The following is a 26023-nucleotide window of genomic DNA, read 5'->3' on the forward strand; positions in this document are numbered from 1 at the left end:
AATATGCACATATACATTCTTTCTTTCTAATGCCAGAAGAGCTCTCAGTCCTCAAAAGGAATGCAGCTGTTTTGAACAATGACTAATAAATTCTCATCACTCACCTCACTGGGTTATAAATTCCCATTTTCCTTTTCAGTGTGCCTCAGAATGGCCTCCTGTTCCATTCCAGAAACAGGAAAGAAATTTAGACACAGAAATTAGTTTAGCAGCATTGAAATCAGCTGACTCATGGGAATTTTCTGAAAGGAAGAAAATAATTACTGGGAAATAAACCAGACCTCTCCTCACATAACTGTGAGGCTCTTTGAGCAACTAAAAACACTACCCATACCTAGGAAGACAAGCATGTGTGATTTAAGGGGCAGAGAAAGTCTTTCCTATTTCTTAAATATGTTTCCTGACACAGTAACAGTACATGTTCTTTAAATATGTTCCCTGACACAGTAGCAGATGCATAATTCTTTGGATGGAAGAAGTGAGGCAGGCCCCTCTCAGAAGGTCAGGGACCCTTTGTGGAGTAAAGACAATGGGTTTTGGGATATTTCTTCCAACCCAGTAAAGTTATCCTGCGCAGAGGCAAAATTAGTGCACTGGTGCTAAATAGAAGTTCAAGGATAAAACAGCATGATGTGATGACAAATAAGGCTAGTCCTGTGGATTTTGATGGCTTCTCATGCAATAAAGATATGGGAAGTTTAAGGTTTTAGACTTTTAGGGAAAAATATAATAAATATCAAGCTAGAGAAAACAATGACAGGAAATGGGAATGGAAGAAACTGTGAAAGACGTATGTAGGTCAGAGGATACAAAGTAGCAGATACATAGAATGAACCAGTCTAGAGGTCTAATGTACAACATGAGGATTATAAGTAATAAAATTGTGCTGTATATAGGATTCATGCTAAGTGAGTAGGTTTTAGCTGCTCTTGCCACAAAAACAACACAAAAGAGGGTAACTATGTCAGATGACGGATGTGTTAATTTGCTTTGCTTTAGTAAGCTTTTTACTATGTATATACATCCCATAAAATCATGTTGTATACCTTAAATATACACAACAAAATTTAAAGAAAAAAGTTAAACTGTCACTTATGACAATCTTTTGTAAGATTAATTTCTGCTTTAATAAAATGAGGTCCAAGTCATAATATTCCTTTGCATGGTTCTTTACGTACCTCTATCAGGAATAATCACAGGCCTCTTAAGCTAAAGGCCTCCCTATGATTGCAATTTTGATATTCTCCAACAATAATTTTCAGTCATTCTTGTCCATTATATGCATCTAAGCTCCCTATTACATTTTTACATTTTTTTAACTGTTTATCAAAGTAGAATGTCTATGCCTCAATTGCAGCCACTGATCTGAACCCCTGGGCAATAGACCCTCCAAGAACCCACAGACCTGAGGAATTCATTAGGTCCAGATCATCTGCATTCAGGCAAGAATTCATCTCCTGGTATTGAATTTGGTGGACTAAGTTCTCTCCTCTTGAGGAAACTGAAAACAGAGATCCTAGGTTAGGGATCAGCTATCATAATAAAATTTCCCTTCCTGTGTGTGTGCTTTTTCCAAGCGCTGCAAACATACCTCGTCTTTATCCGTGCTATTGTTTCTATCCCATTCTACTACCAAGCTCTTCCCTTATAATGCTGCACACTCAGATGAAATAGGCACAAAGCTAAATCTTCCCCACTGCCATTGTATTAATATAACAACCCACTGTTTTTACCCAAGGAAGCCAGCAGTCTTCCATAACTCACTGGAGCTTTTCTCAAGTATCTTTAAAAGTCTTTCCTCTCCCCTCATTCCTGTCAGTCAAGCAGTCCTCCTTCAATCCTCATAGATCCTGCCAAAAGATCTTCCTAAAAGATATCTTGACCATTTCGCTCCCCTACATAATACTCTTTAATGACTATGAATCTTACGTGAAACATAAGAACTTCATAATTTGTGCCTTTTCTCTTCTTCAGACTTAGGAGCCTCTCTCCTCACACTCAACTTTTTCTCCCCCCGCCCCTCAGAAAAAAAAACAAGAAATGCTTCATCCTTTAGGCTTCTCTACACTTGTACATATTCTTCTCTAGAATGTTCCTCACCCAATTCTCTGAGCCTCTATGTTCGAAATTTGTTCCCAAGCCTCTTTGAAGCCTCCAGTAATCCCCTCCCCTTTCAGTTAATTACTCCCTTCTCTGCCACTTTTGTCCCTTTTTCCTATTAATGTAAAATGGCTACATTGTAGTGTATTTGTTTACATATATATCTCTTCCACTAGACTTGAAGTTCCACCAAGATTTATTGTCCATGTCTGTGTCTTCAGAGCCTAATACATTGCTCAACAGAACAGTAAAATTTGTAATAAGGAAATTGATTATAGTAAGAGAAAATAAATGTTTAGGTAAAAAGTCATCCTAAACAATATCTAACATATTCATTCTGAACTTTCAATTCTATAATATTCCAATGAAGCATGTAGATAGAACACAGGAATCATCAATGCAACCTAAAGCCCCTTTTCTCCTCTGAAATCTTATTCCCTCTATTTAAAAAAAAGAAAATAATCTGTAGAAATGGGAGCTCCTGTGTTGCCCAGGCTGGTCTTGAACTCCTGGACTCAAGCGATTTTCCTGCCTCAGCCTCCCAAAGTGTAGGGATTACGGGTGTGAGCCACCGTGCCTGGCCCTTCCCTCTATTTTGAGAAACTGCTCAAACCTCTTTTAGAGTCCGTCTTTCTGGCCGTTAGACTTGAGTCTAATATTTTTTTTCTTCCCAAGAACCCCGTTATCCTGTAGACATATTAGATAAACCCGAATTTGGCTCAAACCTGCAAGCCGCTGTCTCTGTCTTCGCTTTTTAGTCAAGAAGAATAATGCGACAAAAATGGCCAACAGAACAACCCCAAGGATCCCGACTGCAATAAGGGATGACTGACGGGATGAGCGACCTAAGTAAAAGTAAATACCAAGAGATATGATCATGTTTTATCGAAAAGACCAAGGTCCCTAGTTACTGACTCTCTCTTAGGTCAAATACATGATCCCTGAGTTAAATATCAAATCCTCGGAACATCTGACCTAAAATTTCTAAACAAGAAAAATTCTATATATGCAGACAGTTGGTCTCATCATCATAAACTCCATGACATACCTGTTGTGGCTTTTTGTGGCGTTTTGTGCACTGAAATATCTGCAGGAGAAAAGAAAGAGAGAGGGTTAATTCTTTGCGTGATATACAGAACAAACATTTTGATTTCCTTGTCTGACCCCTTAGTACCTCTCAACCAAGTAAATGACTCTTTCCCACCTAAAACTAGAGTCCTCTAGTCTTTCTTTCTCTGCACAGGGAATATAGGTTGTATGTGTCTCCTTGGTGAAGGCCAATGTATAACAATTATTTTCATCATTCTTTCAGCAGAGACATTATGACTCTCTGAGAATCCCCACCAGATCCCTGTGCTGATAAATCCGGTTTTTACACAACACACATCACTGCCCAACCCCTCTTTGCTGCCAGAGATTTCAAGCTCAATCCAGGCTTCTGGCACTTACCTGTGCAATTCACTGCAGCGTCTTCCTTGTGCCCACAATCACTGTGGCCCCAGCGTCTGGCAGGACAATCCCACAAGGAAGACTCATTCCCTTTGCACTTCACTTCATTGAGCCATATGGGTCCAGTCCCCGGACCAAACTCTGCTTCTTTGAATGCTTTCAAAGCTGGACCACAGCCAAGTTGTTGACACACCACCTGAGCATCGTCCAAGTCCCAAGAGTCATCACACACTGTCCCCCAGGAACCTCCATGCCAGATCTCCACACGTCCAGAACAGGAAGTGGGTCCTTCTTGAAGTTTTATCTTTCCTGAAAAATCAGAGACATGTAGCCTATTTCTAATACTTCTAAAAGTTTCCAAGAGTTCACAGGTGAAAAGAGAGATTTGAAACTTTAAAAAAAAAAACTATTTAAAATTTTACTGAATGTGCATATTAAAATTTATATGTGTATATATATATATATATATATTATTTTTTTTTTTTGAGACGGAGTCTCGCTCTGTCGCCCAGGCTGGAGTGCAGTGGCACAATCTCGGCTCACTGCAAGCTCCGCCTCCCAGGTTCACACCATTCTCCTGCCTCAGCCTCCCGAGTAGCTGGGACTACAGGCGCCCACCACCACACCCGACTAATTTTTTGTATTTTTAGTAGAGACGGGGTTTCACCATGTTAGCCAGGATGGTCTCGATCTCCTGACCTCGTGATCCGCCTGCCTCAGACTCCCAAAGTGCTGGGATTACAGGCGTGAGCCACTGCGCCTGGCCTAAAATGCATATTTTTACAAAATTTATCTTTTATAAGAGGACTTGTCATTACAGCCAACTAGGTATATTCCATCCTGCACATAAGATACATAATGTGACCCAGTAAATGTTAAATGATTAAAGTTAACATTATAAATTTGTGATGTCAAGTTCTTTCAAATAGGCAAGATCTTGGGAAATTGGCAGGTTGTCACAAATCTCACAGTTTAAGAAAATGTAGAGGCCAGGCACAGTGGCTCACACCTGTAATCCCAGCACTTTGGGAGGCCAAGGCGGGTGGATCACCTGAGGTCAGAAGTTTGAGACCAGCCTGACCAACATGGGGAAACCCCGTCTCAACTAAAAATACAAAATTAGCTGGGCGTTGTGGCTCATGCCTGTAATCCCAGCTACTCAGGAGGCTGAAGCAGGAGAATTGCTTGAACCCAGAAGGCAGAGGTTGCAGTGAGCCAAGATCGTGCCATTGCACTCCAGCCTGGGGAACAAGAGGAAAACTCTGTCTCAAAAAAAAAACCGAAAAAACCTGTAGAATGTGGAAATACTTCAGAATTGACCTTTCTGATTTCTGACTGCTTTTCTCTTTATATTAGTGTAACAAGATAATATTTGAAAGAAAAATGGGAAGGTAAGGTAGACCATTCAACAGTCAAATATTAAATCACATATTCTCTCCTCCTCAGAGAAAGCAATTGAATAAATCTTTCAAGCAGACCATGGGGAGTATGATATTCTTTAGAATAATAATAGCTGATCCTGAATATCTACAGGCCAAATTAAATAAAACCAATTACACCATCCAGGTAGAATAGATATTACCCCCAAGTTACCCATTCTTGTTTAATTCTATCTAACAATTTAAGCCAGTGTGAGAATAGGAAAATAAAATCCAGTGTCCGTTATCAGAAGATGATAGCGGGGCTGCAGAATGGAATTTTCATATAGGTCAATGGACTCACTGTCACATGTGATCCAGGTCTCCTCCGAGGGGCTGGCCAGTCTCTTCTCCCATGGAGATGATGGGCACTGCCACAGCATGTCAGGTCCTTTTGGACACTGAACATTGTCCACCCACATGGGAATGGACATGGCCTTGTCTAAAGATGCAGGGTTGATTTTCCCTTTGTCTGCACAGCCCAGCTGCCTGCACACCACACCCACAGTGGTTTCAGACATGCTACTCCTGCCAACACTGCCCCAAGTTCCATTGTAAAAAACTTCCAGACGCCCTGCACAGGCCTCTTTGCTGGCTTCACTGGTCAGTCTCAGAGACATAAACTCTGCAGTGAAACATAGAATTAGTAGTTTTGCGTCTTTTAAGATTCAGAGACTCCTTCCCTTTACCTTGATGTAAGAATGGCTTTAGAAATAGGTACAATAGTACAATATGTCAGTTACTAATAATTCGTTAGTAACTTCTGGATGATTTCATAGATATTATTAAAATATTTTATTTATTCTATAAATACATTATAGTTTTTTGGTCTTAGGTTTTGGAATCAGAGACCGCTTTAGATTACCCTCAATAATTCTAATAGGCTTTTTTCAATTACGTAGTTTGGATTTTTCCCAGAAAATTCTCTTTTTTTTGCAACTGTCTTTGATAGTTAAAATTGTTAGACACTCAGGCACTAAAATCAATGTTTTGTGTACATCTCTTAAAATGACATAGTTCATTTGCTGACACTTCACAGTTTTGCTGTGCATGTCTTCTACCAGATTTATGTCATTAAAATAGGAATAAATCACTTCTGAGATACAGAGTTTTTCACTTCCTTAAGTTACTGAATCATAGTTCTGTTCCCCCCAATATATATGAAATAGTACATTTTTAAATTTCAGAATGTTTTCTAAAACTCACCATGTATACAAAGCAGTATGAGGGCAGTAACCCCATGCTAATTTTTGTTTCTATGACAAGTAAGTCTCATTTATCTGCCATGAAAAATTGCTTGGGCATAGTAATTATCTTTTTTTCTGTAGAATGATGCAACATATGTATTTCTTCTTGTCCCTTTAAATCTACTTCTTTATTAATACTGTAATTATTAAGTGTTGGTATTGGATCACTATCTAATATCCAGCCCCAAATATCTTTATTAAAAACCTTCATTATTAACTTTGTTGCCATTTTCATGATATATAAGACAATTTCTGGTCTTTTCTCTTTACAATGTTGCACTACCTTGCTCATGAAGTACCACTAGCACATCAAACCCAGACTTCTGTTGTCCTGACTCCCACAATAGTTCCTTTTGGATCTACTTTTCAGGAAAATCTTTAAGATTAATACCCCTCACTACCCTTCCTCAGTCCTTTCTCTATGTAATTATGACCACAGGTAATATGCATAATTTACCCGAGCAGATAACTCCTGCATCCTCCTTGTGCCTGCAATTTTGCTGCCCCCAGCCATGTGAATGGCACTGCCAAATGCGGGATTCTTTTCCATTGCATTTCACCTCATCCAGCCAGATAGGCCCTGTTCCTTCCCCAAAATGAGCAGAACCAGTGGCATTAATGGCCTCTCCACAGCCCAACTGTCTGCAAACCACGTGGGCATCACTCAGGTCCCAGCTATCATCACAGATGGTGCCCCAGGAGCCCTCATGATAGACCTCTACTCTCCCAGCACAGCGACCTCCTCCATTTACCAGGCGAAGTTGACCACTCTCTGCAAAGAGAAATGAAAATATTAATAATGAGCATTCCACTTGTTATTAATATTTTCATAGATTTGTCACAGAGGCTTACCTATGCAGGCCACAGCACTTTCTTCTGGAATGGTAGGCCTTGTTGGGCCCAAAGATGATGAATTGCATGAGGACAGTGTTTGGGACTGGTTTCCTGCAAACACCAAAGTACTCAGTCATACAAGATACAAAAGGTTAGGGGAGTCAGATGAAATGTTATATGGATGAGTTGAGGACAAACATAGCTTAGAGAGAGAGGGGAAGGTGGATGGTCAACAAGTTTGAAATAAATCAGGTGCTTTGAGATGGGCTTGGCACATAGTAAGCACTGGATAACTATGAAGTCCATCAAAATTAGGTTTGCTCACCCTCTGAAAAGACAAATGAGGTTAATATTTTGAAGCATGAATTAGAATTCATTCTTCTCATGACCCTTCAAAATGGATCATTGCGTTTCACTTTTGTTCTTCATCCCTATGTACACCTTCTCTTAAGACCCATCACTGGCTGCCCCTCATCCTCTTACCTGAGCAGATTACAGAGGCCACTTGCTCTGAAGGACATAATGAAGCACCTAGAGCAGTTACAGGACAATCTCCCATGTGCTGCTCAGTCCCAGTGCAGTGAAACATATGCCTCCAGACCTGACCATTTCCTTTTCCAAAATGTGCTCCTCCTGGGGTAGAAAGGGCAACTCCACATTTAAGCTGCTGGCAAAGAACATGGGCATCTTCTATGTCCCAGTGAGAGTTGCAGAGGGATCCCCAGGCACCAAGCGTTTTGAGCTCCACTCTGCCCTCACATGGGGTCTTGCCATTCACCAAGCGAATTTCCGTGTATCCTGGAAGGAGACAGGGCTTTAGAAAAAGACAGCTATGACTCCCTAACCCTGTCCCTTTCACAGTATGAGAATCAATTAAAGATGTTTTCTGGGTCTTACTTGAGCAGACTACTCCAACATCCCTGCTGTGGCTACAAGTTCCTTCTGGGCGGGGTGCTACCGGGCAGAGTGAAAGATGGGACTCATGTCCCTCACACTGGAATTCTTCAGCCCAGATCTGTCCATTTCCCTCTCCAAAGTGAGCTCCCCCCAGGATAGAGACAACTGTGCCACACTGTAATTCCCTGCATAGAACGCTGGCAGCTTCCAGAGAGAAGTCCGAATCACAGACGGAGCCCCACGTGTCACCATGCTTCACTTCAACACGTCCAGAACAGGGAATGTCCCCTCCAACCAGTCTGGGTTCCCTGTGGGCTGAAAAATAAATATTATTTCAGTGAGAGATAATATGATTTCCAGATTTCCATTCATGATGAGGGTGAAGAAGGCGGTGTGGAGTGGGAAATGGAGACCAGGGTGCTCAGTGATTTCCTACACTTGTTTGTCTTGGCTTTTCTGCCTCGAGTTGGGTATGGATAAATCTAGACCTCCCTATTTCTAGCTGAACTCATCCATCTGAGAGAATTCTGGGTCTTCACCTTGTGCAGCCAACCATCCCCAAAGGCAAATAACTCTGTTCTTCCAACATTTTGCTTACTTTACTCATAATAACATTAGAGACCACAAACAATGTGTATCTACTATCACTGTCTCTTAGTCTTGCACTCATTCCTCCATGTACTGCAATCCGGGGTCTGCTCAACCTTTTCGAATTGTTCTATGTAAAGCTTTTCAATATACTTCTAATTTTCAAATGAACATCAGACTTCTTCCTTTTGACGTCTATTACATTTGGTATACGTGACCCTTCTTTGTCCCATTTTCTCCTCCATTCTTTCTGACAGTGCTTTATCAAAACATTTCATGTATTCCTTGAGTCAAGTTTCTGTCCGTAACCTTCCCATCTGCTCAATGGACATGTCTCAACTGCTAATAAATGTATTTTCATCCATACTTTTTTCTTTAATTTTAGATCCACAAACGTATCTGCTTAGACATGTAGAACTTAAAGTATTCAAAGTTGAATGAATTATTGTATGACAAGCCCACTATATTCTTTACTTAATTAATGATATACAGGCCAAATTAGAATCACCTAAAATTGAACCACTTTATCTCACCACAAATAATGATAATAATGATAGCAGTGAATATTAAGTGAGCGTCTATTATATATATATGGCATTCCAATAAGCATTTAACAAACATTATTTCATTCAATCCTTAAAATTGCCTTAGGAGATAATTGTTAATATCATTCTGATTTTACAGACAGGGAATCTGAAACATAGAGAGGTGAGGTGTAGTAATTTGCTAAGGTCACACAAGAAGTTACTACAGAATTAGTAAGAGAACAGAATTTGAAGCCAGACAGTATATTCCAGAGCCTAGAATGTTGACTCTCATGATACATTGAACATGTAGAAAACCACCATATCTGTTGGTCCTCCAGCATATTTCTTCTTCTGCATATTTGTTGCTATTGCCATAAAGTGATTTGTCATCATCTGTCATGCAGACCTCTACGATAGCTTCATAAATTGTTTCCTTGCTTCTTTTTTCCAAGAAATTTATGCCACGATTATAAATATATTAATAAATTTCAAATATTTTCATGTGATGTTTTTTCTTTAGATAATTTAACGCTTCCCTAAAATTTATGCAATGATCCCTTACATAATTTCTTATAATATCTGTAATAATCATGTATGCAGTAATTAATCCAAAAGTATCAATGTAACGACCTATAACGTAACAACCTGTAATGTTGTCTGACTCTATTTTAGGCATTTGATGATGGATGGGTTAAAAAGGCTGCCACAGAGTTCAGTCTGTCAGTGAAGATAGATAATACTAAAAATAATAATCATAATCATATTAGCTAACATGTATTTATAGCTCACTGTGTAATTCCTGTGAGGTAGGCCCTATTACCACTCCCATTTTTCTTCTGAGCAAACTGCAGCACAAACAGTTTTCATAGATTCCCTAATTTCGTCCAGCTATTAAAATTAAGGAGAGGTGATAAACACTAATTCTTTAGTACACTTTAAAATAGTATGCTGTTACCTTAAAAGCTTTAATATCTATTACTTTATCAACCTAATTTGATGCTCCAGCCTAAAGATGCTTGGGCATGCCATAATTTTCATGCTTCTGTGCCTCTGTAGAAACTTTTCTCTCTACTTAAAATGTATTTCCCTACCTTATATACCTAGGAAAAGGCTACTTCTTTTCAAGGCTGTTCAATTTCTCACTAACAGCCTTCTCCTCCGTGAACACAGTTCACTACAAGGTATACATATTTTAATAGTGATGAATCCAAAAATAGAAATATGTATTAGACATAAAACTAACAAATAAAGGAGTCATTCACTCTGTTTTAGACTATGTAGGAGAGAATACCATAGATCTAAACTGGATCTTGAAAAAAGATGAGGAGTTTGCCAAATACACAGTGTGTGAAACAATCTTTAAGGAATATGGTCATGAAATAGCATGGTGTCATTGAAGAATTATAAGTAACTTACTGTAGCTGAAATTTAAAATCTAAAGAAAAAACACACCAGAAATAATAAATGGAATTTATATTATGAAGATGCTCTTTGTCAAGTTAAGAAACACAATCATCAAGATAAGTGAGTTTCTTTGAAAATACTCAGAGGCAATATAAAGTACTTAAGAGATACAAACTATTTTCTTAACTTGTTCTTTAAAAGAGATAAATAAAATGCAGTTGAAAATTAGACCTTCTGAAGGTCTTAAGTCCTTTATAAATATCTGCTATCAAATATCAACAATTTTTGTAATCTCTTGATGTTACTATCACGATGATATAGATACACCATCAGCCCTTGCCAATCTGCATACTCTGATTTTCTTTCATCTCTCATAAACCTTTCACTTGATACTAAAATGTCTTAGAAAATGTTTCAAATATGACCATATTCTGTACTACAGCAATACAGAATACATCAACATGTCAAAATTTCACCCATTATCCATTAAATCTGCACAAAGCAAATTCCTATCCAAATTTGAGATGAAAAACATGTTGCTTTCTAAACATAGCTCAAAGTTTAAAGCAAATAACACCTCTACAATACAAATAATTAATGACCCTTGAGTGGGATGGTCTTTCACTTCTTCTTTTTGAATCTCTATTCAAGCATGAAATTTCTCTAAGATATCATTAACTAGTATTCATATGATCCCAACCTCTTTTGGACAGCCCTAAATCTTTAAGTAAAGGCAGTCTCCTAGATCAAGCCAAATTCTGGTTTCTTGTAACTTCTTACTCTTTCATTTGGATCCATCTTGAACAAAATAAACCAAAAGAAAACCAGTGAAAAACAAACAAACAAACAAAAATATTTTCTTTTCCATTGTGAAAACTCATTAAGCAATTGAGAAAAAGTCCCTTCTATAAGTATCCACTTGTTTTCTTTGTCCTAACATATTTGAGTCAGGGCAGAGGACAAATTCTCCCACTCAGAAAGTGACTTGGAGACTCCATCCTCAGCCTTTATTTCGTGAATCTGCTAGTAACATGTTGATCTATCCTATGGATCGCTTTGCTTACATCATTATTCTTTAGACATGGATAGAATATTGGAAATTTATCCCTTTAACGGATTTTTTCTGCTAAGTCTCTGACTGTGTTTTTACATAAAAGCCATTAAGTAAATTTTTGCACCTGGATTTAGCGCCATTGATCAACAACTTCAGTTTTCCCCTGGCATAAGTAACTGAATCTGTTTTTCTTTCTTTCTCTAGAAAAATGAATAGATCTACAAAGAGCTTTAACATAATTAGAGACATAATTAACTAGAATTACTTCCTTTAGTGATAAATAAAATATACAATTATGATTTAAAGAAGCATTAATGTATTTTCAACATTTAAGGCTTTTCAGACTCTGAAGAAGTATAGATCATCATAATCTCAGAATTATTTCTCCATCCTAAGTTAAAATACAGCATAGCAATATTCTCAAGAAAATCACTTCAGAAAAGTTTTCTTTGTGATATTCAAACATGAAATGCATTACTATCTAAAATAATAAAGCTGAGTCATAATCATTAATAAAATGAGTTGTGACATTTTAAAATTTCCTATTTTCCCTTTTCTTATCTCTGTAAATCCCAGAAATAGGCTGTACTTTCTTATATCCAACCACACATGATTTGCTGAGGCGGCCACAGAGGCAGCCACAGAATGGTGATTTTCCTGAGAATATTGTTATACATGTTTTCTGCATCCTCCCATAGATCTATGAACATAAGAGTTTGTCATATTTTACCTATCCTGTTACCACTACCTGTGGACAGTGTTAATTGATTTCTAGGAAATGCCAAGACTTATTTTAGCACTAATTTCACAGAGTCATTTATTTCCAAGGTTTATATAACAGTAAATAAACTAATAAAATATATTGAATTAAAAAAAAATACAGCATAGCTCAAATGAACTGTTTCTTAAGGTCAGATGTCCTCTACAGTACATACACAGACATCACAAACAAAATGTCTGAGAGTCAAAGTAATTTTGTGACCAAAATTTCCTAGACCTTTTTCTGTCAACAATTTATCTTCAATTGTTTCCAATTCTCCTGCTTAGTTGAATTCTTCTGGTTCTTTTCAGCTATATAGCCCTGTGCTATATAAAAGTTAAAGAATTTAAAGATGATCAAATTCGTAGCTTGAATCTGGCAGGCACAGAGACAGCATGCCCATTATTGAAAGAGACAGCATGTCATCATTGACAGAGACAGTATGTCATCATTGAAAGTATCAAGTAATCAAGAAACAAAAGTACAAACTATATTACTAACAAAACATGTAAAAAGCTAAAAACCGAGGCCCCCAACATAAGTAGAAGAACTTCCAAAACCTACAGAAATATAACAAAAGAGTTTGTAAAAGGAAACAAAAAGTGCACATGGCAAATAGCAAACAAAAATACGCTCTGTGAAGTATAGAGCCCATCTTAAGCTGCAAATTTATGTTATTCATGATTTCTATTATACACATCTGAATAGAATCGTGAATAATTTAGAACATGTTACCATAAGTAAGGTATTCTAGTAATGCAATCTAAAATATGGGTGTAGTTGAATGGAGTTGATGGGCAGAATGCATTAATGACTCAGGTATGAGAGGCTAAAAACCCAATGAGTCTTACACATGGTAAAATATTTGGGTAAGCCTCACTTTGAAAAGAAAACCATGTGCTCACTGATGCTTAAAATATGCAGAATTTATTGGGCAAAGTACAAGAAACAAAACTACAAAAAAATCAGAATATTTGCATGACGTGGATTCTCCTTGCCACTTTTAGCATTTACAAGAAAGATGAATTCAGACTACAAGCAGTCAGAATGCAAGCAGAAATGGAAGGAGAAATATCAGTTTTATAAGGAGGTATGGTCTGCCTGCAGGTGTTGTATATTGTTAATCAAGAGTCCTATAATTTGGAATTGAAGAATTGAAGAAAAACTCTAAGTATCCTGTCCCCCCAAACTGAGGTGGTGGCAAAACTGTAGCCTTGTCAGAAGATAAAATTGATACTCCAGATACAAAGGCAATGAGTCTACCAGCAAAGACGGAATTTAGGTCTTGTCCTTCCTCCCAAACCCACAGTTTCAAATGGCCTTAAGGCAGTGGTCAATAATTAAAGAGAAGGGCTGGTCACAGCATAGATCAAAGTATATTTATATGCTCTTGGACTACAGTTGCTTTCAGATGGCATTGGGTTATAAAGCAAGTAGACTAGAAGCTTAGTAACCTTGGAAAGAACTTTTTTGTTGAATTTGAGGGCAGCTGACATCAGCCCTTGATTAGTCAATCTTTAATCCAAAGGTCCCTAAACCAATATTAGCAGAAAGTGGGTTGTGAAAGGTGTGCTGTCCTTAGATAGAGATACTCTCCAAACCAAACTTGGATGTAACTGTGAAGAATAATGTGCCAGGAAGAACTGCCCTGAGAGCAACACTGAGGCCCATGAAGGACAGTGGACAGAAGACACCTTCTCAGAGGCCAGCACTTCGTCTACCAGATTGGCTTTCCAAGGAACTCACTGAGCTGCAGGGTGGCTCATCCTTCCTGTCCGGTAGGATTTGATACTTAATGCAGCAAATCTATTCTGGATGTTTCTTGGTGACAACAGAGACACCAAAACAGCCTTAAACTGCTTACCTATTTGACTAATTTTAAATGAGAAAAAGTAAACACTGTCTTTCTTCAGTCACTATTATTTGTTTCTCTTTTAGATACAGCAGAACTTAATGCTAATCAATGTAAAATACAATTAATAAGAAAATATACAAACCATTATAAATTTAGAAGGAAAATCTATAACCTAAAATATTTATATTAGTAAATCAGAAGAAATAAAACTTAAGATTCAACTCAAGAAGTTAGGGGCCAAAAAGAAATCAAACTTTAGGAAATCTGAAGAGAATTATTAGAAAGAAAAGTAAATTTTAATGAATTAGAAAGGAAATAAAAGTAACATTAATTTTTTAAAATCCAAACAATGATTTTTTTTAAAAAATTAGGTAAAAGAATGGCTAATCTTGTCAGGTAAAAGAAATTAAAAGAATAAATGAATACACATGGTAATAAATTATAAGAAATGTTATAGATATGGAAGTAATTTCAGACAGCTCTTTAAATACTGATGTGAAATTTGATCAAGAAATTTTACTAAGTGAATACTTAAGGTACAAAACAATTTATACAACATGCCACCATTTGGATAATGAAAGCAAATGATAGCTACATATAGATTTGTTTGTATTTTCTTGTATTTACATGAAATATCTCAAATAATATATAACTATTCCAACCACATAAGTTGTCTGTGAGGAAAAGAATTGGATAGTAGTGGGGGAAGAGTTTACACTTTTTTATTTTGAAGTTTAAACCATGTGATTATATTGCCTGGTCCAGAATATTTTTTTAAAAGTAACATAGTAATTCAAATTTATATCTTAAATGATTGCCTTTTTTCAATTGGAGGATAATTTCCACTTAACTAGAGGTAAGCACCGTTTGTAACATCAGGGAAATGCCCCTCACTGCATGCCTAGGTTGGGAGGTATCTGGAGCCACATTGTTGGTTAGAGGACATGCAGCACGTACAAGTTTCCACTCTGTGAGGTCTCTACATGTTTAATGGTTTTCTTGTACACTGTGTTTTCTAAAGCCTTTTTGTTGCATGAGTAAAAGTTACATTTACTTTAGAGTTATTAAAAAAGCATCACTTTTCAACAAAGTTAGCATTTGTATAAATATAATTAGCATAAAATACTAAAGATTATCCACAAACCTAACCAGTTTACAACTCATTTTGAGCTTTTTAAAGAGGTTGCAGTGAAATATTCACAGGTTTTCAAAAAAAAAAGAAAATTCTTTCACAGTACAATAGAGGGAGCTGAAGGTTATGTCAGTTTATCTAACATGGTTATTTTTTAAATCTTTTGGTGACATCCTGTGAAAGAAATACTGAATTCTATTTTTTAAATTTTAATCCTCCTTAATCTCTTATACCTCTATTGATCTAAAAATTACTCAAAAACCAAAGTGAGCAAAACCCAAACACTTCTATCTAAAGTGCAACATGAATTGTAAACTTATCTGACTCTCCCAGTAGAATCTGTGTAGATATTTTCTGGTTTCTTGAGAGTGATCTAGTCATAAGGACGAACGTTTCTTTTCAATTTCAAAGGTAGTACTGGAAATTTACACCCTTCTTCTTAACAAGTTGACTGGAAGTCATACCTGAGCAGGTAATTTTGGCTTCTTCATAGTGATCACAGGTAAGTCCACCCCATTGCCAGTTCTTGCAGTCCCAAAGAGAAGTTTCATTTCCGTTACAGCTACTTAGAAACAGCCATGTGTTTGTTGCCTGGATTTTGGAGTACACTTGATAGGATGTTTTGAGTGCAGATCCACATCCCAGCTGCCTGCAAACCACATCAGCTTCTTTCAGTCCCCAGCCTCTGTCACACACCTTCCCTAACAGTCTCTGAATCTCCACCTCAACTGTCCCAGCACAGCGGCTGCCTCCACCTCTAAGTCTTAGCTCCAGATCTGATCCATCTGCAAAAGAAACATAAACTTAAACCATCGATACATATGGAGGTTAGCTTCCAGAGGATTTTTTTTGTCTTTTTTCTTCTCTGATACTGATACACTGGAAATTATAGCTTACTTATTTCCTGACTTTTTAAGAAACAATAATATAGACCATAAATTTTTGTTAGAAATGGGACTGTAGTTTCAAGGGTTGATAAAAATTGTCAATGGCAGAAAGATATGAGCAATTCAGCTTTAAAAGAGATTCCTCAAAAAGTGGGCGAAGGATATGAAAAGAAGGCTTTTATGCGGACAACAAACATATGAAAAATAGCTTATCATCACTGGTCATTAGAGAAATGCAAATCAAAACCACAATGAGATACCATCTCATTAGAATGGCAATCGTTAAAAAGTCTGGAAACAACAGACGTTGACAAGGATGTGGAGAAATAGGAAAGCTTTTACATTGTTGGTGGGAGTGTAAATTAGTTCAACCATTATGGAAGACAATGTGGTGATTCCTCAAGGATCTAGAACTAGAAATACCATTTGACCCAGCAATCCCATTACTGGGTATATACCCAAAGGATTATAAATCATTCTTCTATAAAGACACATGCACATGTATGTTTACTGCAGCACTATTTACAATAGCAAAGACTTGGAACCAACCCAAATGCCCATCAATAATAGACTGGATAAAGAAAATGTGGTACATATACACCATGGAATACTATGAAGCCTTAGAAAAGAATGAGTTTATGTCCTTTGAAGGGACACAGATGAAGCTAGAAACCATCATCCTCAGCAAATTAACACAAGAACAGAAAACCAAACACCGCATGTTCTGACTCATAACTAGGGGTTGAACAATGAGAACACATGGACACAGGGAGGGGAACATCACACACTGGGGCCTGTCAGCGGGTAAGGGGAAAGGGGAGGGAGAGCATTAAGACAAATACCTAATGCATGGGGGGTTAAAACCTAGATGACAGGTTGATACGTGAAGCAGACCACCATGGAACATGTTTACCCATGTAACAAACCTGCACATTCAACACATCTATCCCAGAACTTAAAGTAAAAAAATAAGTAAATTAAAAAATTTTAAAAACAGATTCCTAGGAAATTTTATCTCTCTGAGCTCCAGGTAGATTCTGAGTTTGAAGTGTGCTCCATAAAAGCAGTCTGAGTAATTATTACAGTGAATGCCATCAGACAACCTTCCAAACTAGTTGAATAAAGAACGTGTCAAAGATTACAAGTATAAAGGAATTCCCAGCAAGGAATTTACTAGGCATTTCTACTTCTTAAGGAGCACATTCCTACTCCTAAGGAGCACAGGACTTTCTGTTTCTGCTTTTTGTTTAGTGTTTCAGTTTTGGTTTGGTTTTAACTTACCAGAACATGTCACGCCAGCATCTTCATTGTGATTGCAATAATGCTTTCCCCATTCATGGTGTTTACATTGCCAGACAGCAGGTTCATGTCCCTGGCAAGAAACACTGTCAAGCCAGATGTGTCCAAATCCCTCACTGGCATTAACTCGACCAATGGCGGTGACGGTAGTTGGACATCCCAGTTGCTTGCATGCCACAGCAGCATCATAACTGTCCCAGCCGTCATCACATATTGTCCCCCATTCTCCTTGGAATCTCACTTCTAATCTTCCTGAACATTCAGTGACTCCATCCACCAGTCTCAGGCTCAGATCTGCTCCCTCTGTAACAGAGACACACAACAGGTCTGCGATAAGGAAGCAAGAACATGAGACTATAAATAGCTATACCTGAGATGAGTTAAGAAAAAAGGGAGAGATATAAGTGGAGACAGAGGAAACTGTGATGTACTGTACTACCACTGGAAATCATTCAAGATGGAAGGAGGAGTGGATCAGGCAAGAAGATGGGACATCTTGGTATAGACAGCATATACTACAGGAAGTGTTTCTAACAGGAGATCCAGGGACTGAATTTTATCTAGAGACCTGCTATTTGACCACCACAGAGTTCTTATTAGAACTGTTTACTTTTTCTGGTTAAAATATATTTGCATGTGTTTAGGTGACACCCTCATCCTTCAGTTTGCCTCCATACTCAGCAATCCCTTTTGCCTCTGACTGCATTCTCCATTGATACTACCTAGCCTGTGTTGTATACCTGAACCTGTTGTGACCACTTCCTTAGTTTAAAAGCAGAGCAAAGAGAAAGGAGGCTTCAGTACTACAATTTTCACCTTCCCCAAATCAATATTCTTCAAAGTACAGACGTTGATTCTGAAGAATATTCTGTAATAAATTAAACTGGTTTTTTCCTCTGGCGGTTTCCATTTTCATTCCCACAATGTTATTTGTTGTGATTCCTCAGCATGTGCTAACTGGGGGCCTAGAGAAATTTTGATGGGTAAAAGAGAATGAAAGGTACAGTCTGTGTTTTTTCTACTCCAAATTCTTCACATTCTTAAGCTAACAAAATCTATCTTTCTTGTAGGAGTTCCATTCATTATGGTTCAGGCTATAGCTGATGACATTGTTCAACAAGAAAAAGCCTGTTCAAGACATGCAGAAAGAGATAGAACCCAGATGACATTGTTCAAGAACCTGAATCCAACCATGTATGAGGCTAACTATACCCTCTGAATTTCCCAGTTTTGTGAGCCAGTATTCTCTTCTTTTTAAACGAGTTTGAATGGAAGTTCCTTTATTTACACACAGAGAGAGAGAGAGAGAGAGAAAGGGACCTGGTGAAGATAGATTTTTTACTCTTATTTTCCTAAGAGTTCCCTGGGGTTCAAGACACACTCAATCTCCTTTTATACTAAGAATTCAATAGAAAAACGAAGAGCGGTATCTCTGCACACACAAACCATTGTCCCTGCCCCCAGTCTGAGTATACAACGTCAAAGTCTCTAGACAGATACAATGCATGTCTAGTATAAATAAAGTTTTAATGGGAAGCCAATATTGATTTTTAAAAAGTGATTTGATTCTGTGAATTTGAAAAATGATTTGGGAAGGAGTGGGTTAATGAGGCTAATGAGGAGGCTTTTGTGGATTAGATGATAACTGGAGTGGTTTGGTCTTAAAACTTCATAGTGCAAAATTTCCTAGTAAAGCCCTTCTTTCCTTCCTTTTTCCCCTCTTTTTCTTTTCGGTCTCTCCTTTTCCATATGGGCTTTTCCTAAACACTTTCTTCTTTTCTTATGACCTGAATCTCAGTTTCACTATGCACCCTTCTTCCCTAACCTATTTCTCCTAATTTCAGTTAAGGTAAAAAATCCACAGGTATCAGAACTGGAACCTGAAGTTAGGCTAAAATGTGGTGACAAAAGAAGCAGACTTCATTATGTTCTTAAGAGTTCAGGCTCTTAAGATTTATTACCCCTTTCTTTTGTCCTCTCCTGGAGAAAAGAATGAGCCAAGATCAGTCCTTACTTGAGCAAATCACTCCAGCATCCTCAGCATGATCACAGTTATGCTTTCCCCATCCTTGATGTTTGCAGTTCCAGAGAGCTGACTCATTTCCGTTGCATATAAGATCATCAAACCAGATTGGTCCAGAGCCTTCTCCAAAATTAGATGAACCAGAGAAACTGACAGCACTTCCACATTCAAGTTGTTTACAAACGACAGATGCATGATCTATGTTGAAGTTATCATCACACACTGTTCCCCACAGTCCTTGGAATTTGATCTCTATTCTTCCGGAACACATATTCCCTCCATTCGTCAGCCTCATTTCCAAATTGGATCCATCTGGAGCAGACAAAAGACCAGAGTTCAGAAGTTACATTCATTTAGAAGTGATTTCAGAAAATAAGTTTCCTCTGGACACTTGGGATTTTATGTTGTCCTTAAAATGGTGCCTGATTTTGGATGTTGCCCAGCTCCACACAGTGGAGAATTTTAATATGTTAAAATCTAGGAAGCAATTAGGATTTTTATCTATATCTACTTATAAAGGAAAATGTTTACAGGTTAAAGTTTTTAAACTTTCTGTTTTGTTTTGTTTCCACCTATTACTAGGACAGATGTAAATACTCTTTTTATATAGAAATAGATAAATTCGACTCAAGTTATTTAAATTAGACTCTGGTTAAAACTTTAAGTGTATAAATTTCAAAAAGCAAATTGATTAACTCCACTGGTAGTTATAAAACAACAGAAAAAAAGAGCTAAAAGTACTACACTGTTTTAGCTAAACAGCCAGTTCTATACACAGCAATAATTATGATAAGAGCCTGCTAAAATTTGTGATAATTTTAAACTTTGCAGTAGATGTTACTTTTGTTATTTCCCATTTCACACCTGCCATAGTGGTTAAAAATAAGAGGAAAGAAGGAGGAGAACGAGGAGAAGGAAGAGGAAGAGGAAGAGGAGAAAGAAGGAAGAGAACTGAGTCACCAAGAGAACTGAGCCATGAGTTCTTCATGCTCAGCACCTGTTACATACCAAACAGTGTACCAGTAGTTTTACATGTATTATATCGAGTCCTCAGAAACTGAAGTTTAGAGAGATTTGACAACTTGCACAAAATCATAGGATATTAGCTATGTGAAAATTTATTTCAGCATTTTTCTAGATGCTACTGTGTGTTTCTCTTATCACATCATGATGCCTGGACAGAGATAAGTCCTTTCTATAGTCAGTCCTATGGGAGAGAGAGAGGCTGGGAGGTGAGAGGATTGTATAAAAATTAATGAAACAGGCCAGTCACGGTGGCTCACACCTGTAATCCCAGGATGTTGGGAGGCCGAGGCAGGTGGATCACCTGAGCTCAGGAGTTCGAGACCAGCCTGGCCAATATGGTGAAACCCCGTCTCTACTAAAAATACAAAAATTAGCCGGGTGTGGTGGCAGGTGCCTATAATCCCAGATACTCAGGAGGCTGAGGCAGGAGAATTGCTTGAACCCGGGAGGTGGAGGTTGCAGTGAGCCGAGATAGCGCCATCGCACTCCAGCCTGGGGGACAAGAGCAACACTTCGTCCCAAAAAAAAAAAAAAAAAGGAATGAAACAAACAAAGAGAAATGGGGATCCCAGGAATCTGAGTTGGATCAGAAATGTGCCCTTGGGATTTGTCAGCAGAAAGGCCTGACACATGACTTTCTCAGTTATTGTGGGGTCAATTGCAATAAAACATATGGAGATGTTCTGCAAATTAAAACCACAATGTAAATGAAATGACTAGCATTGCATACTGGTCAAGCAATTATACTTTCAAAGAATCCTTCCTACAACAAGAAATGATGTATTAATGCTAGAAATAGTTGTTTTTTGATTCACTAAGTTGATTATCAGTTAATGGACGAAATGGTAATAATTTGTGGGTTAACATTTCAAAACAAGTCACTGGGAAAGAACAAGGAAATAACTTAGATGTCATGATATTTTTATGATATAGGAATAGTAGGTTACAGTAAGCTTACTGCATATAAAATTTCAACCACCACTTCTTGGCTTTTTAGCTAAGATCATGTATAAAATTGAAGCCAGTCACTTCCTCATTAATCACACTGTTCAGAATTTTTTTTATTCAAAAAAAATGACCTTGTGTTTTGTGGTTTTCTAGCAATGGATGGAGTACTTTTATACATGAACTAGATTGCTTACAGGAAAGTGGCTTATTCTAGGTTTTAACCCATCTACATATTTTTTTCCCACCAAGGATTTTGTGTTGAGGCTTTGACTAATGCAAATCTTACCTGAGCAGGTCACTCCAGCATCTTGTTGGTGAGTACAGTTACTATGCTTTCCCCATCCATCATGTTTGCAGTCCCAAAGAGCTGACTCATTCCCACGACAAGAAACATGATCCATCCAAATACGTCCAGAACCTGCACTGGAATTAGCCCATCCAGTGGCTTTGATAGCAGTTGGACATCCCAGCTGGTTACAAATCACAGAGACTGCTTCCATGCTCCAGCCATTATTACACACCGTTCCCCACTCCTCCTGGACTTTCACTTCCACTCTCCCACTACACTTGTTTTCACCATCCACTAGCCTCAGCTCCTTGTCTGTTCCTCCTGCAACAATGGATTAAGACAGTAATTGGCCAAGGTCGCAAAGAGCAAGTAGAAAATTATTTTTTACATTACTTATTTATCCTTCAAACTCAGATTTGAGAACATCCTAGTCCTATCCATGGTAAAAAAGAAGAATGTTATTTCACAGTCATTCAAATATAAGTATCAGTATCACTGGTTTCAAATTAAGCAGTGCTATATAACCAGTAAAGGTAAGTAACACAATAGTGTTTAATAGCTTTATTTTATGGCTGGATAGCCTTAATAGTGGCAATTTATATAATTTCCGTGAAGCGTTTTCGAGTTAAATAAGATGCTACAAAAAGTTATGGGGATGAACTTTTTACATTTCTCCAAAATCCTAAGGTCGATAGAAAGAAAGCTGATAGAGAATTTATGAAGATGAAAAGACTAGTTGTAAGAAATTTAATCCTTATTTCATACATATATGTAAAATAGCATAAATCTTAAAAATGCTAGACTGAAACTTATCTACCGAAATAAAAATTAAAATGGAGATTTTTCTGCTATTTTCTACCATAAAATAAACCTCTTTGTACTCTCTTCCCACCCCCAGATGATAGATGATCTCAGTTGCCTCCTTGGCATTATTTTAGCTTTATTTAGGAATCTGGTCCCACCAACTTGGCATCTCTCAATACATTTTTAGATAAATTTTGGCATTTGAATTTACTAATGTGTTTCCCAAATTCACTTTTGTTCTAATGATTCTGAAGTTTCTCCTCCTTTGTATTCTTTCCTATTTTTCAGTTCAGCATTATTTCTAATCTTTAAGTAAAATTCATTTCTCTCCTGTGAGTTTATTTCATTTGGTGAGGAACCATGCTAATATTTTGGTGTTGCATGGTTAGATTTTTATTGTGTGCTTTTAATAATATCTGATCCTTTGAATACATGGAGCATGTCACCTAGTTTTTAGATGCTACTCGGCCTTCAGAAAAATTGTTTGCCTTTTAACTGTTCTTGTCAGAGTGCGCTAAGGCTGTAAGTAAATTTGACAAAGTACTCACCAAGAGAACTGGTGACAAAACAGGCACTGAGAAGTAAGACCACAGCAATGGTGAAGGGACTCAAGTTGACAAAATGTCTTCTGAAGTCTGTGAAAAAGAAAAGAGGGCAAAAGTAGCATCTTCCCAAAAAGAGACTTTGGAGAAGATAGATGGTTTCAGAGGTTAATTAACAAAGAAGCTCAAACCAAGACAGAAAACTCTTCCTTCTAAATTGCAAGGCAGGCAGGAAACATTCATACCCAGGCTCATATAGTTTCAGTGAAATAGCTTTGAAAATGTTCATGTTTATAGGCAACCTAGAGGTGACAGATTAGAAGAAGGTTGGTGGTGGAAACGAGAATTGCAAGGGCAACCCTTAAAACCCGGAAAATGGAAACAACATCAATGAAACTTAGTAGTGGACAATTCCCCCAGCAGGCACTGGGAAGGTATCCTGAGATTTCTCTATTCCCTAACCACCTCGATATTCAATCACAGATGCCCCCATCTTTAAGACTACCTAGCTGCACTGATAGAGGATAAGTTCCATGAGTAAATGAATTATATCTATCATGTTCACCATAATTTCACCAGTACCTGGCTTGATGCTTGCCAAATAGTAGCTAGCAGAACAATACCTAAGTGATGATATTCATATCTGAAAAACTCAAATATTAAATCTTGTCATCTCTACCTGTATCATTATCACATAATACACTCTTTAATGCTGTTATTACTTTCATATCTTCTCGTTACTCTAACCCAACACTAATTTAAAACTAAAAATGCTAAATGATTTTAACATGTCCAAATAAGTCTTGAAATAGATAACTCACTTATCAGAGTAGATAACCTTCTTTATGTAATTAACTCTCTATCAATATTCCTTTCTGCATATTCTATCTTTTCTAACAACTATTTTTTCATACTCAATACATTTCAGTTAACTTTAGTTCCTGACTTAATTTCACCTCAGCAGTTTTACAAAATTAATGCCAACTCTGATTCCTATATCACATCTTCAATTTTGAGTCTATGGCAGATCAAAGGTGCTGCCATATAAGCCTATGTCCTTTTTCCACTCCTTACTCTCCTGATGCCAATCACTTTTAAATCACATCCATTGACTGTCATAATAATTATACACCCCATTAAAGGGGAAATGTAAAATAAATGAGAAGCTTTTACCAGCAAATCCAGAGTCTTCAAGTAGCACCATTCTGAGTTTGCTCATTCCAAAGGTTTATAACTTCAATGATTCCTAAATCTTCTTGTATTATTCTCTAGAAATGTTCTTCTAAAGAAAACAACTAAGAATCCTAAAAATCACTTCACTTTCATGAAAATGAAAAGGCTACATATGGAGGCGGAGTCAACCCAAAAAGGGAAGTCATTGAAAGAGCTGAGGTTCCATTTCATACTCATGTTTTCTTGAATATAGAACATGAAACAACCAAAGGAAATTGGGAAACACTTCCCACAGATTTCAAAAAATTAGAGGAAATACTAACTCATCTGCTGCTGTTGCTGAATTAAATATTTTACATTTTTGAACTTCATTTTGGACAAACATATAAGACACACAAAAAATTACTAATTGTCATGTAGAAAAATTATGTAAAAAACTAAAGCAAAACAGGCAAAACATAATTAAATAACGTTTTATTATATCCACTTTTAATTTTATTTCCATAACCAAATGTGTCTAATGAGTAATTTTGTGTAAGTTGTTGAGACACAGCATTTGTCATTTCTTTTCTAATGGGATGAAGTACACCAAGAGAATTAGCCATGACTATTACTGATATTACAAATGGTGAAACAAAAATCAGCAACACATGGTTTTAGCTCTATATAACTCAGACTCAAGTAAGAGAAACACATATGATAACGACAATGAACATAAAGCTAAAGTGCAGGGTTAAAAATAATGGACAAAGTAGTCCTATCTACTGAGAGAAAGGAATGAACAGTCAGAAAACTATTTTCTGTGAGGAGAGGCTTAAATTGTGTCCTAAAAGATGAGAAAAACATTGCCAAAGGGACAAATGATAAAGGAGTTTAAGGCATAAGAAATAGCACATACAAATGAATATTTGTATATAAAAACATATAAGCTCAAAAGAACTACTAATAGTTCATCATGGCATACATATTGTCAGGTGTTAGCGACGGGCCTGAAATGGGGAATTAAAAAGCATCTCCAGCCTTCCAAAGAGACATTCACTAGAACCCAGTCAACAAAGGCACCCCAGTTTTCTTCCATTTCTTGGGCATGCCAAATCTCTCCCTGCCTCATGGTATGTCAGACCTACTGCTCCTTCTGTGTTTACTGCCTCCCTACCAGTACCTTTCTCTAAGATAACTCTTACTCATGTATACTTTCTCAGTTAAACCTCCCTTCACTAGGAGAAAGAACTCTAACCCTGAAAGACCCCAGAAAATATGCACTCATGATAGCCTGTACTTATGAGGGTTGTCAATTATATATATATTTTTTCTTTTATTATTATTATACTTTAAGTTTTAGGGTACATGTGCACAATGTGCAGGTTTGTTACATATGTATACCTGTGCCATGTTGGTGTGCTGCACCCATTAACTCGTCATTTAGAACTAGGTATATCTCCTAATGCTATCCCTCCCCCGTTCCCCCACCCCAAGACAGTCCCCAGAGTGTGATGTTCCCCTTCCTGTGTCCATGTGTTCTCATTGTTCAATTCTCACCTATAAGCGAGAACATGCAGTGTTTGGTTTTTTGTCCTTGAGATAGTTTGCTGAGAATGATGGTTTCCAGTTTCATCCATGTCCCTACAAAGGACATGAACTCCTCATTTTTTATAGTTGCATAGTATTCCATGGTGTATATGTGCCACATTTTCTTAATCCAGTCTATCATTGTTGGACATTTGGGTTGGTTCCAAGTCTTTGCTATTGTGAATAGTGCCACAATAA

At 37.4% G+C, this 26023-nt stretch overlaps 1 protein-coding gene across 5 annotated transcripts in view; it reads right to left on the reverse strand.

The window, feature by feature from the left end:
- The window catches only part of CD163 (CD163 molecule), a 116852-nt gene that overhangs the window by 8770 nt on the left and 82059 nt on the right, over positions 1 to 26023 (reverse strand). The window contains exons 1-16 of one of the 5 annotated variants that reach the window (XM_054444549.2): positions 24257 to 24519; positions 23090 to 23176; positions 21735 to 22058; positions 19466 to 19786; positions 17434 to 17754; positions 15730 to 16050; positions 7946 to 8260; positions 7532 to 7846; positions 7067 to 7159; positions 6672 to 6986; positions 5272 to 5592; positions 3550 to 3858; positions 3149 to 3187; positions 2826 to 2945; positions 1406 to 1501; positions 105 to 158 (exon numbers count right to left, since the gene is read on the reverse strand). In XM_054444549.2, the coding sequence (XP_054300524.1) occupies positions 136 to 158; positions 1406 to 1501; positions 2826 to 2945; positions 3149 to 3187; positions 3550 to 3858; positions 5272 to 5592; positions 6672 to 6986; positions 7067 to 7159; positions 7532 to 7846; positions 7946 to 8260; positions 15730 to 16050; positions 17434 to 17754; positions 19466 to 19786; positions 21735 to 22058; positions 23090 to 23176; positions 24257 to 24302 (3366 nt within the window). In that variant the 5' untranslated portion in view covers positions 24303 to 24519 and the 3' untranslated portion in view covers positions 105 to 135. Of the gene's footprint in view, positions 1 to 104; positions 243 to 1405; positions 1502 to 2825; positions 2946 to 3148; positions 3188 to 3549; positions 3859 to 5271; positions 5593 to 6671; positions 6987 to 7066; positions 7160 to 7531; positions 8261 to 15729; positions 16051 to 17433; positions 17755 to 19465; positions 19787 to 21734; positions 22059 to 23089; positions 23177 to 24256; positions 24520 to 26023 lie in introns of those variants that run through there. The other 4 variants (XM_054444548.2, XM_054444550.2, XM_054444546.2 and 1 more) reach the window with 4 other exon arrangements.

This window comes from Pongo pygmaeus, chromosome 10 (genome assembly GCF_028885625.2).
Source record: "Pongo pygmaeus isolate AG05252 chromosome 10, NHGRI_mPonPyg2-v2.0_pri, whole genome shotgun sequence".
Classification (NCBI taxonomy): domain Eukaryota; kingdom Metazoa; phylum Chordata; class Mammalia; order Primates; family Hominidae; genus Pongo; species Pongo pygmaeus.